The sequence below is a fragment of the Armigeres subalbatus genome, chromosome 1 (assembly GCF_024139115.2).
Source record: "Armigeres subalbatus isolate Guangzhou_Male chromosome 1, GZ_Asu_2, whole genome shotgun sequence".
NCBI classification, from domain to species: Eukaryota; Metazoa; Arthropoda; class Insecta; order Diptera; family Culicidae; genus Armigeres; species Armigeres subalbatus.
In genome coordinates this window covers 107,011,702-107,025,833 of record NC_085139.1, presented here as the reverse complement: position 1 = coordinate 107,025,833, position 14,132 = coordinate 107,011,702, and the positions used below count along the sequence as shown (strand labels likewise).

At 41.5% G+C, this 14,132-nt stretch overlaps 1 protein-coding gene across 1 annotated transcript in view; it reads right to left on the bottom strand.

Moving 5' to 3' along the window:
* Positions 1–781: 781 nt before the first annotated feature.
* LOC134204473 (choline O-acetyltransferase) overlaps positions 782–14,132 on the bottom strand; it is a 216,408-nt gene continuing 203,057 nt past the window's right edge. Inside the window, exons 7-9 of the mRNA XM_062679294.1 lie at positions 2,325–2,465; positions 1,978–2,178; positions 782–1,810 (exon numbers count right to left, since the gene is read on the bottom strand). Of these exons, the coding sequence (XP_062535278.1) occupies positions 1,616–1,810; positions 1,978–2,178; positions 2,325–2,465 (537 nt within the window). The 3' untranslated portion in view covers positions 782–1,615. The remainder of the gene's footprint in view (positions 1,811–1,977; positions 2,179–2,324; positions 2,466–14,132) is intronic.

Sequence of the window (14,132 nt, the reverse complement as noted above, 5' to 3'; positions counted from 1 at the left end):
ATTGGGCTGACAGTCTACTTATTAGTTATGTTGAGATCATTTCGATTCCTCGCATTTATGATATGTTTACATGGTGTTTGTGGTTGATTAATACTTAGTTCACTGATATGTTTGTTATTACCTCTCAGACTAAATGCTAAGGTACTTTTGTATATTTTTAGTTATATTTACTTGTATTTTTGGTTTGTTTTAAAATTTCAGCTAAATATTGTAATCTTCACATGTTTGATATTGTTTACAATGTTTTGGTTTGTTTTCATTCGGGTTTGTTGCGATTCATATTTTGGTAGGACGCTATTCCAACGTGTTGCCGTTCAAAAATGCAGTCGCCGCATAATTGAAAGCCATTTCGAGTTTTCGTCTCACGTATACTTAAAGCTTTCTTCCACAATCCTACTCGTGGGATTGCATGCAAGCGAGTGAACGTTTCCCGCGGTGCAAGTGGAGCTTTGACTTGCATTCAAGTGTACACACTAAAAAATGTCTATGATTTACGGTGGTTGTTTGATGATGCCAAATTTTTACGAACTACTGCCATTACTACGATTTTGTTTCACTAAATGGACAAGAATTTACTGTGCGGGCGATCAAATACTCGATCATAGGTGACATGCATAGGTGTATTTTGGTTCATTTGGAATGAATTTCAATTTGAGCATTTCATGCTAAATCAGACTACCCAAGTAACATTTTTAGTTTTATAACGCCCTTGAAGACCATAATTTACTCTACAAGAGTGTCATAAAACCAGCATAAAACCAAAATGTTACTAGGGTAAGGAACGTAACATAGATTTGGGTGAGTATAACAATAGATTTTAAATTTCAGGATTATTTAATAAAGATAAATTTGAACATCTTATGAATATATGTAATCGGTTTAAAACCTAACCACATTGAGAAAAATAAATCACATCTAATACACCACTTCCCTCTGTTTAATTGAATTTCATTATTTTGCAACACTTTACCATTTCTAAATTTCTCAATGTTGAAGGCGAAATGAATATTGAAATAGTGTTGTAAAATAGTGAAACTGAACAGAACATGTTTGTATCATGAATATATGTCTAATAGTGTTTTCAATATTGCTACTACACGCAGTTGAAGTAGAATAACTCAACCCTTCAAATTTAACAAAACATCAATTCAACAAGTTAAATATCTCGAAATATTTCATAACAAGCTCATAATCAGTGCAATGTTTAGATAGTCAACTCTTATTCTAATCAATATTAGATTTATCGTGATTTCGATTCTAAGTGTATAGTTCCATCTTACAAGCTAATGATATGTTTCAGTTTCTTTGGTTGGATCCCCTGTAATGGCGTTCGAGAAGTGGCTTGATTGCACCACCCCCTTAACCCAGACCGGGGTCATTTAAACTCCTAAAATCATTCGTAATTTCTCACAACTAGTTGATATGTATGCGATCTAGTGCTTGGTTGAACACCGTAATGTTGATATGTTTTGTTTCTTCTACTTAAAATGTCACTTTACTTTAGTGTGCAGCTTCTCATCTTCCTGCGATACCATTTTGCTGCTGGTGGAGTGCATAGAGTGAACCGATGGTTCCCACAGTAAGGCCTCCTGTGAGTTCACGATGCCGGGCAAGCTTACGACAGCAAATCGCGCATGGCATCGAGCGAGTCCTGGAGTGAGCGGGCGAACCGCGAAGCGCTAGTTTTGTCCGACGAGAAGAACGCCGAAATGCAAAAGATGATCTCGTTCGGATGTGGATTGTAGGATGCCCCGTACCCGTGCGGAGTCACAGGCCCATAACCCATGAAGCTGTTTGTCGAACAGGCGACCTTGTTGAGGAAAATAAAATAGAACTAGGATTAGTTGATAGATCATTAAGGTGACGATTTCTTTCAGTGTGCAAATAGGTGCCGAGTTGGTGCTTTACGGTGAATGGCTGTGCTATTGGTGCTCCATTGTGCTCATGACGTTGACACACACAGATGCCGTGTTGTACCTGACTAGTGGAGAGGAGGAAACAGTTAACAATCTTGTAGCTCTCGTCAGTGAAGAGCTCGTGGAGCGATCCTTGTTGTTCCCGACATGCCTCCCGCAGCCCCAGCAGATGAATGTCGATCCCATGCCCTAAGATATTCTGAACCATTACCTCCGTTTGACGAGCTGCTGCGCAGCGGAACAACTCCCTTAAGTTGTCTCTCTAAGAAATGATCGAATCAATTGTAATTAGTATGAAAACTTCAAATTTTGCATGGTTTCAAGCTGTAGGGTACATCCAATGCGTTTGAAGGGTTAATTAGTAATAGGAATCTTATAGCTACATACACTGTAAATACTGAAAGTTACTTTTTTAGCATCATGTGCTCCGCTGCAGTAGTCCTCTTCCTTGTCGCTTTCGAGGGTCACGTTGGCTCCTTCTCCTTGGCACATGGCTTTGGCCCAGTCGAGCGCTTCCGTGCTGGCTGAACGGATGCAGTCCACTCGTCCCTGCCATTGGATAGCGAAGAATAACGGTAATAAAATAATAAGAAGTGGTAATGTGCGATGTTCTAGATTTGTAGGGGAAGTGGGGGTAGCACGCCCATAGGGGTTAAAACGCGCCACCCCTGAATAAGGTTAAATATCCCCATTTTGATAATTTTCAATAGTCTATACGATAAAGCAATGAAAAATATTGCCATTGGATACATATATTTCATGATTTTCTCTAGTTATACATGAAAACTCGAAAAACGATTTTGCGTGTTTTGATGCAATTCTAGCTCGGTGGAATTTAGTCTTTCTGTCGCTGTTATACATTGATAAATTAATAATTGAGCCATGAGCCATGCTGCTTACTCGTGTTCTTTATGTTCCACACGAAATCGTCGTCAAAATGGTTTTAAAACGATTTTATGGGCCTTCAAACTTCGTCGGTGGTCGAGGTCGGTGTGGGGCATTACGCCCATGCTCATTTCGTATGACCGAAACAGCTGAAACATTCGGTTAATTGCCTTAATGTAGGCAATTAAAATGAAAATCAGTACGATAAGCACATGCGCGTTTTAACCCATCCACTGGCGCATCTCACCCCGCATGGTTTCAAAATCGGGTGCTTTTTAAAAATCAAATTTCTGTGCAATAAAATGGACAATTAGATATCTGTTATCGGTAGTCAGTCGCAGATATGCTGTTCTTCAGTATGCGCTGATGAAAACTGGCTGAAATGGTGGTTTTCATTGATAAAAATGGCATTTTCCTTAACGTGGGCGTCCCACCCCCAGTTCCCCTAGCGATTTTTTTTCTGTTTTTTTCTATCTATAATAAGCCCTAACGTAGGAGTAGGCCTGCTTGCTGGTCATAAGGCTACCGCTTCTGCATCATAGGCAAGAGGTCGTAGGTTCAATTTCACGTAAGAAAAAATCCCAATGGCATGGGGCGCCCGTATACGGCATCTCTTTATCAAAAGTGTAGCTAGCTGTTTGATTTAAGTTTGGCATTAGGTGGATGAAGCCAAGAATTGGTTACTTTATTGAAACAAATTAGAAAGAAAAAGTGCTTTATCTGTGACCTCTGCTTAAACAGAGAAAGTGACCTCTGCCCGAACAGAGGAACAAACATCAAGCCTACTTGTCCCATCTTAAAAATGATTGCAAATGAGTTCCACTATCAAAGAAAAAGGGACTCATAGACGATAATTTTTCATCTGAAACAAACTGGATTGTTATTTTTTCCGACTTTTCCTGAACAAACATTCCTATTTAACAGTTGCATTCGATAATACTATGACGAAAGTGACCGTTACAGGTTCCTCTTGTATTTTCGGTACTAAACAAACGCGTAGAAACGTCGCATGTGAATTCTTCGTGAACAGTTCTCCACCCGTTCTGCCAGCATGGCTCTGGCGAGCGTCCAACACATACGCCCTGAAGACACTGAAGGTCCCGGTTGTGGCACAAACTGGATAACGGGGATTTTACTGGACATATCGGCGTATATGGACCCTCAGTACTCAGTACAGGATGAAGGCAACCATGGGCCCAATGCCACCGCACTCAAGGTATTTGGACACCCTCAACTAAATAAGCGGCAGTGCGTTGTCATAAACTTCGACGCCATCGGCATGAAAGATGATTACCTATGTGAGCAGCTTGCCTCTCAAGGTGCTGTCGGTATCCGCCGTATCCAACGTCGTAGGCACGAGCTTGCATTCCTTGACCTGGAGAAAGCCTAAAATCGGGCATGGACTGCGTTGGACTTGGAAAAGCTTAAGAAATGGGGCATCACTGGAAACACGCTGGCATTACTGCGGAACTTTTTGGATGGACGAACGAGTCAGGTGTTGGTGAAACTATAGTTCCAAAGTAGTGCAGGAGAAAACTGTCGTACCGCAGGGATCGGTGATCGCAGGTACTCTATTCCTTAGGGGCAAGCCAGAGTAAACGCGACGTGCGATGCGACGCGACGCGACAGTGCAATTTGACAGCCTGTTGATGATGATTGTTATTCTTTTACGTGAGTCGCGTCGCGTCGCATCGCTCGTCGCGTTTACTCTGGCTTGCCCCTTATGGCAATCAGCGGTGTGTTCCTGGTATATGCAAAACGGGAACATTTCAAATGTTGACACACCAATTAGCAAGATGAATCTGCATTGATTTTGTTTTTGTTAACAATGTAAAAGTATGTAAGAAAACTTGCCCATTGTGCGTTTCTTCCTTTTATTAGGAAAAGGATTCTCATTCTCACATGTGTTATTAAAAGTGTTTTTAAGAAAGAATCGCATTGTCGCGCTCTTCTAAAACAGTAAAACATACAGAAATTCTTCTGACGGGTAAATGCATGATTTGAAATAAGAGATCATAAATATCTGCGCTTTCTTCAATCAAGTAAGTGGTCGAATTGAAAGAATCATATCCTCTCTCTTGTCTTCTGTCGGGCAAATCGATTCTTTGAAATAAAAGATCATATCCTCCCCTGCCTTAAACCAAGCAAATATCTGACTTGAAAAAAGTGATCATGCCTGTATTGAAAGAAGGAATCATATCCTTTCTTGCTTCCAGTCGAGTAAATGCGCCACTTCAAAGAAGGAACATATCTTCCCTTCCAGCTGCCAGGGGAATGAACCATTTTGAAAAAGGAAAATATTTTCACTTGCCTTAAATCGAGCAAATGTCCAAAATAAAAGAAGGAATCATATCCCTTCCTGCCTACTGCCGAATGAATGCATTATTTAAAAGAAAGTATCATAATATGAAGTATCATAATATGTGAGAAGCTCTTGTTTACAAAAGCAGTTTCGCCCTTTTGAAATGTTGGTGCCGATATATCCCCTTGCCTTAAACCAAGCAAATGTCCAAATTAAAAGAAGGCATCATATTCTCTCTTGCCTTGCCTTCTACCGGGTAAATGCATCCTTTCAAAGAAGGGATCAAATCTTCCCTTGCCTTAATCCAAACAAATGTCTGACATGGAAGAAGAGATAACATCTACCTTGTCTTAAACCGAGTAATTGCCTTAAATGAAAGAAGGAATCATATTCCCTTTTGCCTTCTGCCGAATAAATGCATGCCTAAAACTAAGCAAATTCCCAAATTGAAAGAAGGCATCACATGCTATCTTGACTTCTACCGGGCAAATGCCTCCTTTCAAAGAAGGGATCATATCTCCCCTTGCCTTAAACCGAGGAAATGCCCAAAATGAAAGAATAAATCATATCCTCTCTTGTCTTCTGCCGGGGAAATGCATTCATACATGCTTTTGCTTTAAACCGAACAAATGAACGAACTGAAAAAAGAATAATTTCTGAATCCTATGTGGAATGTTATTGAAGAAGGAAGCGTATACTGCTTTGATTTTTACAGGACAAAGAGGCTTTTAAAACAGATGATTATATCTCCTGTAGAATTATTTTCATTGCCTTTTTCGCATAAACATATTTTTTGTTCTTAAACACTTACAATTTTGTTGCTCGAGTGTTCGTCTTTTGTAGCATGTCAATATCGATCTTGTGACGGACTCAGAGGCAAAACTATGGTAAGCGCAAAAAGCAGATGTGATAGAAATTTAATGGACACTACAAATGTCTTCGATAAGAGATTTTCACATACATTCTTTAGTACAAAAAATATTTAAAAACAGCATCTCCCTTATGATTTAAAAGCAACAATAGTTATGAAAAACTTAACATATGTTGCATTAATCCCGAAATTGATGATTATTCAACTATTATGCCATACGACCATTAAGCCAATCGACCTTTATGCCAAATAGTATTATGGCAAACGGCGTTATGCCAAATGACCTACCACCCATCCGGACCATCTCTGGGCTCCTCCCATCAACTCCTGCCCTAGCTGCATGTGCTGAAGGCGGTGTTTTGCCAATAAGATTCAAATTAGCAGCGACAATTGGATGCAGAGCAGTAGAGTAGAGTGGGGAAAGAGTACGCACTTAGTTTTCAATCGATCATGTGGCCCTTATGAAGCAAGCTTCTGCATATCAAATCAGTGTCGATGATTCATATACTCTTCCTTTATGTTACTCAGTGGAAAAAATATTGAAATTATTGTTATTCGTTTTAGTAGAACCCTTATTGCAAGACAAGTGAAAAACGCACTCTTACCCCACCGGTGGGGTGAAAGTGCGCATCAGGTGGGGTAGAGTACGCATTTATCCAATCATGTGCTTTAAGTATATATTGACACCAATAAGAGTTAATAACATTTAATTGATGTTTAATGAGCATATATTAAGGAATGTTTAAAGATTACGTAACTCTTAAAGGGGAGGGTCCTAAAGATGTGCACTTTCATACGAAAAACCATTGTTTTTTATATACAAAAACTACGGAGGTAAAATATATATCAGGTTACGCGTGGGGTATACAAAGGCATTTTCCTTAAAGAAAGTCCACCAATCACGTAACGTAAAATTTGGCTATTTCATCACCCCTCCCCCCCTGTCTTACACTATTTGTATGAACCCTCTAAACATTATATGGATCCTCACACACCTCGCAACCCCTCCCAGCTAAACGTTGCGTAATTTATGAATGTTTCTTTTGATTAAATGAAATTATCATTAAGATGAAATTGTGTTTTCGTATTACGTTTTGTTGTACATCAAGTCCTAACACAATTTCATTATTTCGCTTCTGTGCTTTGTTCGCTAAGTCCTTTCTAACACCGAATTACTTCAACTTATCCTAAAAACTTGTGATAATTTCAAATTCTGTCTCTTTTTTCTTAGTAGTGAATCTTTACGCTTTGGAAGAAGTATTATTTCGGCCAGAGATACGGGTTTGACATCATAACTTGAAGATTCATATGCGTACTCTTGCCCCACCGGTTCCTGCGCACTTTTACCCCACAGTCCCAAAAATTATTCAAGTAATGGTTTTGACTTCTTGGAAAACCAATAGTATTGGTGTTATGCACCATAAAACTGCTCTATACAATAGGCTATCAGAATGGTATAACGTTCACCTGATTGAACATATGTATGGTAATGAAATACTAGTTGCGGAAACACAATTATTTTTAGCAAAATGACCAAAAAAATATCTAACTCCATATCTCATTTGTTGTTTATTCAAATCGTTCACAATTACACATGATAATATTTGGCCAGAATACGTGTCAAACTGATGCAGTGCTGCTAGTTTATCTTTTCTTATTACTTCAAAAAAACGAAAACGTACTCTTACCCCACGCGCACTCTTGCCCCACTCTACTCTAGGGTTCTTGGAGCGTACCTATGGAGAAGGGCAAACTTGCTTCCTGCAGGCTCAAGCAAATTTCGCCCTCAACGCGGTGGTCAATTCTAAGCTTCCCCCGGTGGCTGGACTCCACCGAGTAGGGCCGTGTAACTGGATGGCCAAGAGTCTAACAGTTGGCTGGTCAATCAAGGCGCAATTGCGGAAAGCTACCAACCCAACTCGAGCCCAGGTGGTCTTTAGCGGAAGGATTCGACATAAATACCAAAACACTGAGATCCGGTACTCTGATGGATCTAAAGCCAATGGTTCGGTTGGGGTGCAGGTGCCAGTCATTGTTCGCTCTACTCTACTACTGCTACCAGCGCCTTCGTGCTGTTGAGTTCGCTCTGATGCGTCCACTCTGTGTAAAATCTTGTTCGACCGCTCTCTGCGGAATCCCGATCAAAATAGCTCACGCGCTGCTGCTGGTTTGTTCAAGACGTAACACACTGGGGCAGCCCTGGTTCAAACATGGAATAAACCTCTCAGTCATTGGAATGATTAAATTGACCATGGGTGTCTTCAGCGAAGTTTCAACATACATCAATGCCGACATTTTGGTCAATATTCATCATTTTTAGCGATAATCGCATAAAAGTCCCATACGCCAAATTGGCCAAACAGCGTTTTTAAAGTGTGATTTCTTCAGAGAAGTTGCTTGTCAGTTAATTTTGATGAACCTTGGTAAAAATATCAAATTTCCAGAGCCTACTGTGATGATTTATTTGATTATTTTGAAAAGAAAGACCAAAAAATGAAATTTGATCGGTAATTGTACTTTTTCGACACTTTTACTACTGGATATTATTCAAAATCATAGATATTGGTAAAATACATGATTCGTGGCGGTTATCCAGTTAGAAAAAATGATTTTTGGCGATTAATCGTGGAAAAAAGGCTAATTTATGGTATTTTTCACATATGCCGATTATGCGGTGGGGCAGAGACGGGCAGCTGTTTTAATCAGCAATGGACAGAAAAATTCATGCCCTTTCAAACAAACACTTTCTCAAAGACATGATATTCGATGATTTTTTCAAAATTAATTTTACTGAATGCCAGTACTGGTGCTATAAAAAATACCTCCTAATGATTTTCGATTAGTTGAGAGGGTAAATAATTGAACAACATGGTACGATGAAATAAATTAAAATTCGCATCGCTTTTGTTTAACATATAACATAAACATTAACTTAAGAACTGATGAAATATTATTATTGCCCCTCTGGAAGATAAAGTTTGTAAGACATATTCATATCGACTTAGAAGAAAATAAAAAAGAAATGATATGGACATTTTATTTAGTTTTTATATACTAAACAATTGAATACCAGTACATATGTACTATTTTTACTATGCATTGTGATATTTGCAAAAAGTGTAATATATCTGCGTTTTCCTTTTGTTTGTATTTTTCATATTTTACTGTTACACTTCTTTATAAAATATAAGAAAACTCGCAAATACATAGGACACTAGAGTGGGGCGCAGTTGTATGGAAAATGCAAAATTCGTCCGATCAAGTGAGATCAAGGTTTTTCTGAATCGTTTTAGGACCCCAGTCAACTGTGCAAAATATGGGCTCGACTGGTAGCAACCTCGCATGCCGCATCGCGTTTTAGATTTACATGGAGATTTGTATGGGAAAACGTACTTTTTTACATTTTTGCTCTTAGCGACTTCAATTTATCACCAGTCACGTGACTCAATACGTTAGCATATAATCTGGAAGATGCCGAAAGACTTTTCCGAAGAAGGTACGTAGCTGGAAGGTCTACAAAAAATGTTATTACGTTTCGAAAATTGATTGTTCAAACCATATGCAAGAAATCAATGTTACTGCCAGCACTACCAGACAACCTATGGTTATCGGAAGGCAAAACCCATCTTCCTTCTTGTCGGATTTTTTTCTTTGTAAAATGATTCCGGATAGCTCCCATTAGCTCTAAAGCCCTATAAGATCAATTATTTTGAAATAACACTCAGTTAAATTATTGGTCAACGTAGTATGGCAGTGCTGGCAGAATAAATGATTTTTTGCATATGGTTTGAACACTCAATGTTCGAAGCGTTATAACTTTTTTCGTGGACGTTCCAGCAACGTGCCTTCTTCAGCAAAGTTTTCCGGCATCCTTTGGGTTATACTTTAACGCAATGTGCCACTTGGTTTACGATAAACTGAAACCTCTAGTAGTAGAAATGCAAAAATATACGTTCTCCCATACTAATTTCCATACAAACTTCAAACGCGATGCGGAAAGCGAGGAAGCAACCAATCGGTCCCAAATTCTGCACAGTTGTTCAGGACCCAGAATGGCTTCGACGCCCCACTCTAATAGGACACTTTTACAAATATCACATTATTTGCTAAAAGTGAATATGAAAATACTGGTATTGTTTAATATAAAAAGCTCATGAACAAAAAGTAATCCATACAATATTTACAAATCTAATCTTTATCCATTTTCTTCTGGGTGTATATACATATTTTCAAATAAAATAATATCTTCCAAAGGGGAAATAACAATATTTCATTAGTTCTTATAATTATTAATTAGTTCTTATAGTTCTCATAAGTTCTTATTAATTCATTGTACCATGTTGTTCAATTATTTACCCTCCTAACTAAGCGAAAATCATTAGGAGGTATTTTTAATAGCATCAGTACTGGCATTCAGTAAAATTAATTTTGAAAAAAATCATCGAGTATCATGTCTTAGGAAAAGTATTTGTTTGAAAGGGCATGAATTTTTCTGTCCATTGTCGATTAAAACAGCTGCCCGTCTCTGCCCCATCGCATAATCGGCATATGTGAAAAATACCATAAATTACCCTTTTTTCCACGATTAATCGCCAAAAATCATTTTTTCTAACTGGAAAACCACCACGAATCGTGTATTTTACCAATATCTATGATTTTGAATAACATCCAATAGTAAAAGTGTTGAAAAAGTACAATTACTGATCAAACTTCATTTTTTGGTCTTTCTTTTCAAAATAATCAAATAAATCATCACAGTACGCTCTGGAATTTTGAAATTTTTAGCAAGGTTCATCGAAATTAAGTGATAAGCAACTTCTCTGAAGAAATCACACTTAAAAAACGCTGTTTGGCCAATTTGGCGCTTGGGACTTTTATGCGAATATCGCTAAAAATGATGAATATTGACCAAAATGTCGGCATTAATATATATTGAAACTTCGCTGAAGATACCTATGGTAAACTTCATCATTTTAATGGCTGAGAGGTTTATTCCATGTTTGAACCAGGGCTGCCCCAGTGTGCGTAACCAGCGGTGTAGTTTCGGCATAATTTGTTGAGACGCTGTGTTCACCGCCGCTGACAAGCAGCATTGCATTGCGTTTAACATCGAATCACCGGCATGTAAACATCACATGCTTTGCCGATTCTACCTCACCTACACACTCCGGGCATAGGTGGAAGTTGACCTGACCATGCTTCCTACTAACCCAATTCGACACATCCGGAATTAACCTGTGGGTCCAACGACCTTTGACTGCGGTGTCCCAAGCTCTCTGCCATTTGAGCAACGAAGCTGCTCTCTTGACACGTCGCACTTGCAGCGAGTCCCTGTCGTTGAAGCACTCCACATCTTCCTCGAGAAGTATGTCTACCGGCATCATCCCAGCAATGACGCACACTGCCTCATAAGATAAGGTGCGCTTGAAACCCGCAGACACTTCTGCCTGTGTGGCCTGGTTAATTTCTTATCATTGCACCCGGCCTCTAGTGCTAGTGGACCATGCTGGTACACCGTATCGGTAGTGGTAGTGCAGCCTGGGCACTGTTGTCCCTAACCCCTAATCCCAAGGCGTTAAGCGACCCGTGCCGAGGGGATGCATGGCCAGGGGGGTGAAATAATGAGCAAGGCCTTTAACGGAGCATGTGGGGTACCTGGGCACCCTCCACAGTAATTGTTCCTTTCCGCGTCATGCTGGGCTCTGGCGTGGTGGACCTCTTTTCTTGAGCAACTCGTGGGACCAAAATGGAAAAACAAGTCAATTCTTCAATTAGTGGTAGTAGTGTAGGCGAGCCCTTCGCAAGAGGTGGGTTGTTCAGGTCTCCGCCTGGAGGCCAGAAGCAATAGTCGGCAGCTCGGTGCGCAGCGTGGGTCACTTAACCATCTCCCAGGCTCCGCCGGTAGAGGTTATAGACGGCCCATGGCTTGTGAAAGCGATGAACCGCAAACGCGATGGGCTTTCGGCCTTCGAGGTGGCGACGGAACAGCTGGACGCCATCATCGACTTTGCGTCATCGAAGCATAATATCAGTAAGGAACTCAAGAGGAGCTTGCTGAAACTTCGAAAGTCGATGTTGGACGCCAAGCTGGAAACGGCGGTCGGGACGGCCAAGTGCGAACCCGTGAAATCTGTGGAGTCGAGGTCTACCCAGACTGAGGCCCAAGAATTCGCGGATTTGGGCAAGGTCGAATCGACCGAGGGCGTGCCAGCGACGAAAGTGGTGCCAAAGTCTACCCAGACTGAGGCTCAAGTATTCGCGGGAACGTCTGGGGTGACTGCACCAACGGAGCAGACACAAAAACGGGGGAGACAGTCTCCAGGGGATGAGCTCCCTGGGGGCCGCTCCAAAACGCCGAGGGTTACTACCCCGAACAAGGGTAGTGGGCTGGGAAGCTGAACCCCGGCCAGGTTCCTCCCAAACCGGGGGAGGAAGGACCTGGAAAGGTCCGTCCACCCAGGAAAGACGGTGGTAAGGGGTTACGGCAGGCTGAGAACTCTTAGCCGCCCCAGATCAGGGAAATAGAGGGGGACGACGGGAAATAGAGGGGGAAATAGAGGAGGATCCTGGTCAAGAACAAGAAGAAACCGAAGACGTCAAGGGCCGAAAAGAAGGCCCAGGCGAATGAGGGTAGCAAGAAGTCTAGGGTAGGCGCCAAACGATCCAAGGGCGATACCCTAGTCATCAAGACGGACGAGGCTAAGTACTCGGACGTCTTGAAGGCGATGAGGAGTGACGTCAAGCTCGGTGAACTCGGCTCCGACGTACGTCGAATAAGACGTATCCGGATGGGCGAGATGATCCTCGAAGCAAGCTCTGTCGACGCTGCGGATTGGAGGGACATAAGGCACAATGCTGCACGAACCCTCCCAATTGTTTGATTTGTTCCAGCAAAGCTGTAAACAGCAAGCACCCCATAGGGGGTTCGATGTGCCCGGCGTTTAAGCGTGCTGCAAATTCACAGTGCAGGTAACGCAGCTGGCTTGCTCGGCCTCACCTGAGTGTTTGGTGTGCGCAGGTTTAGAGGAAACAGCGGAACATGTGTTGTTCGTGTGCCCACGTTTTCACGCAATGCGTGTCCACATGCTTTCCACATGTGGTTTGGACACTACCCCGGACAACCTAGTTCGGAGGATGTGTAAAGATGAAGTTGGCTGGAACGCCGTTTTATCTGCTATCGCCCAAATTGTCTCGAAGCTACACAGAAGGTGGCGCGTGGACTCAAGGATGGCTAGTTCAGGCGCAAATAAGAGGTGGTCCAAGGGATCGGCGTTTGCTTCATGGGTCATACCGGTGGTCATGCTCTGTGGTCGAACTCGATCCTTTAATCGTCCAAGTGGCCGCGCGAAGAACAACATGGTATCGTCGCTTTCGCGGCGTCGGGCAACCGGGCGGGTTCCGAGCCCGAGGACGGAAAGGGGTCCTCGTCAAGGCTGGGGCAGGCGTAGGCACCGCGTCGGCAAGTCCCTCTGTGTGTTGGCGAATAGACCCTGTCGCAGAGAGGTCAATTTGGGGTGCACGCGGCATCATCATTCTTGATACCAGTCGTGCAGAGGGAAGCAGGTGCGAAGTCGACCCTTCCCACCTTCCGAGGACATAGGGCGTGTTAAGGCCACCAGGAAAGCCAGCAATGCGCTGGCACGATAGTCACGATGTCACGATAGTCACGATGTCGTGGTCCCTAACCCCGCACTTCCTGGACAACAAAGGATGTTTGTTGAGCAGATTCCCCCTCCATTGCTTAGGAAGAAAAAAAAAAACACCGTATCGGATAATAGACAATGCACATTGGGCCACGCCGGGAGATTAGGAGGAAAAAAAAAATTCACCATGATGATAATATTTTAGGAACAAAGTGTCTTCAGCAATGTCAAAGCTTATTATTTAAGCTTCATTTTGAAGTTTGTTTCAACAGTTATTCTACCAATCGGTATATTAATAGAAGATGCGTTGGAAATATATAAGGAAATTATGATTACTGTAAACATTTTGTTTTTGACGAATTGTGCGGAATTTTCGGTTTTACAATACTTCTAGAACTGATGATTTTGATTTCCAAGTATAAAATCAATTTTTAAATGACGGAAAACCTCAAATTCCCTCATATTTCCCAATACCAAAATATGCTAAAAAAATCCTTAGCCCTTCCTCTGTCTAA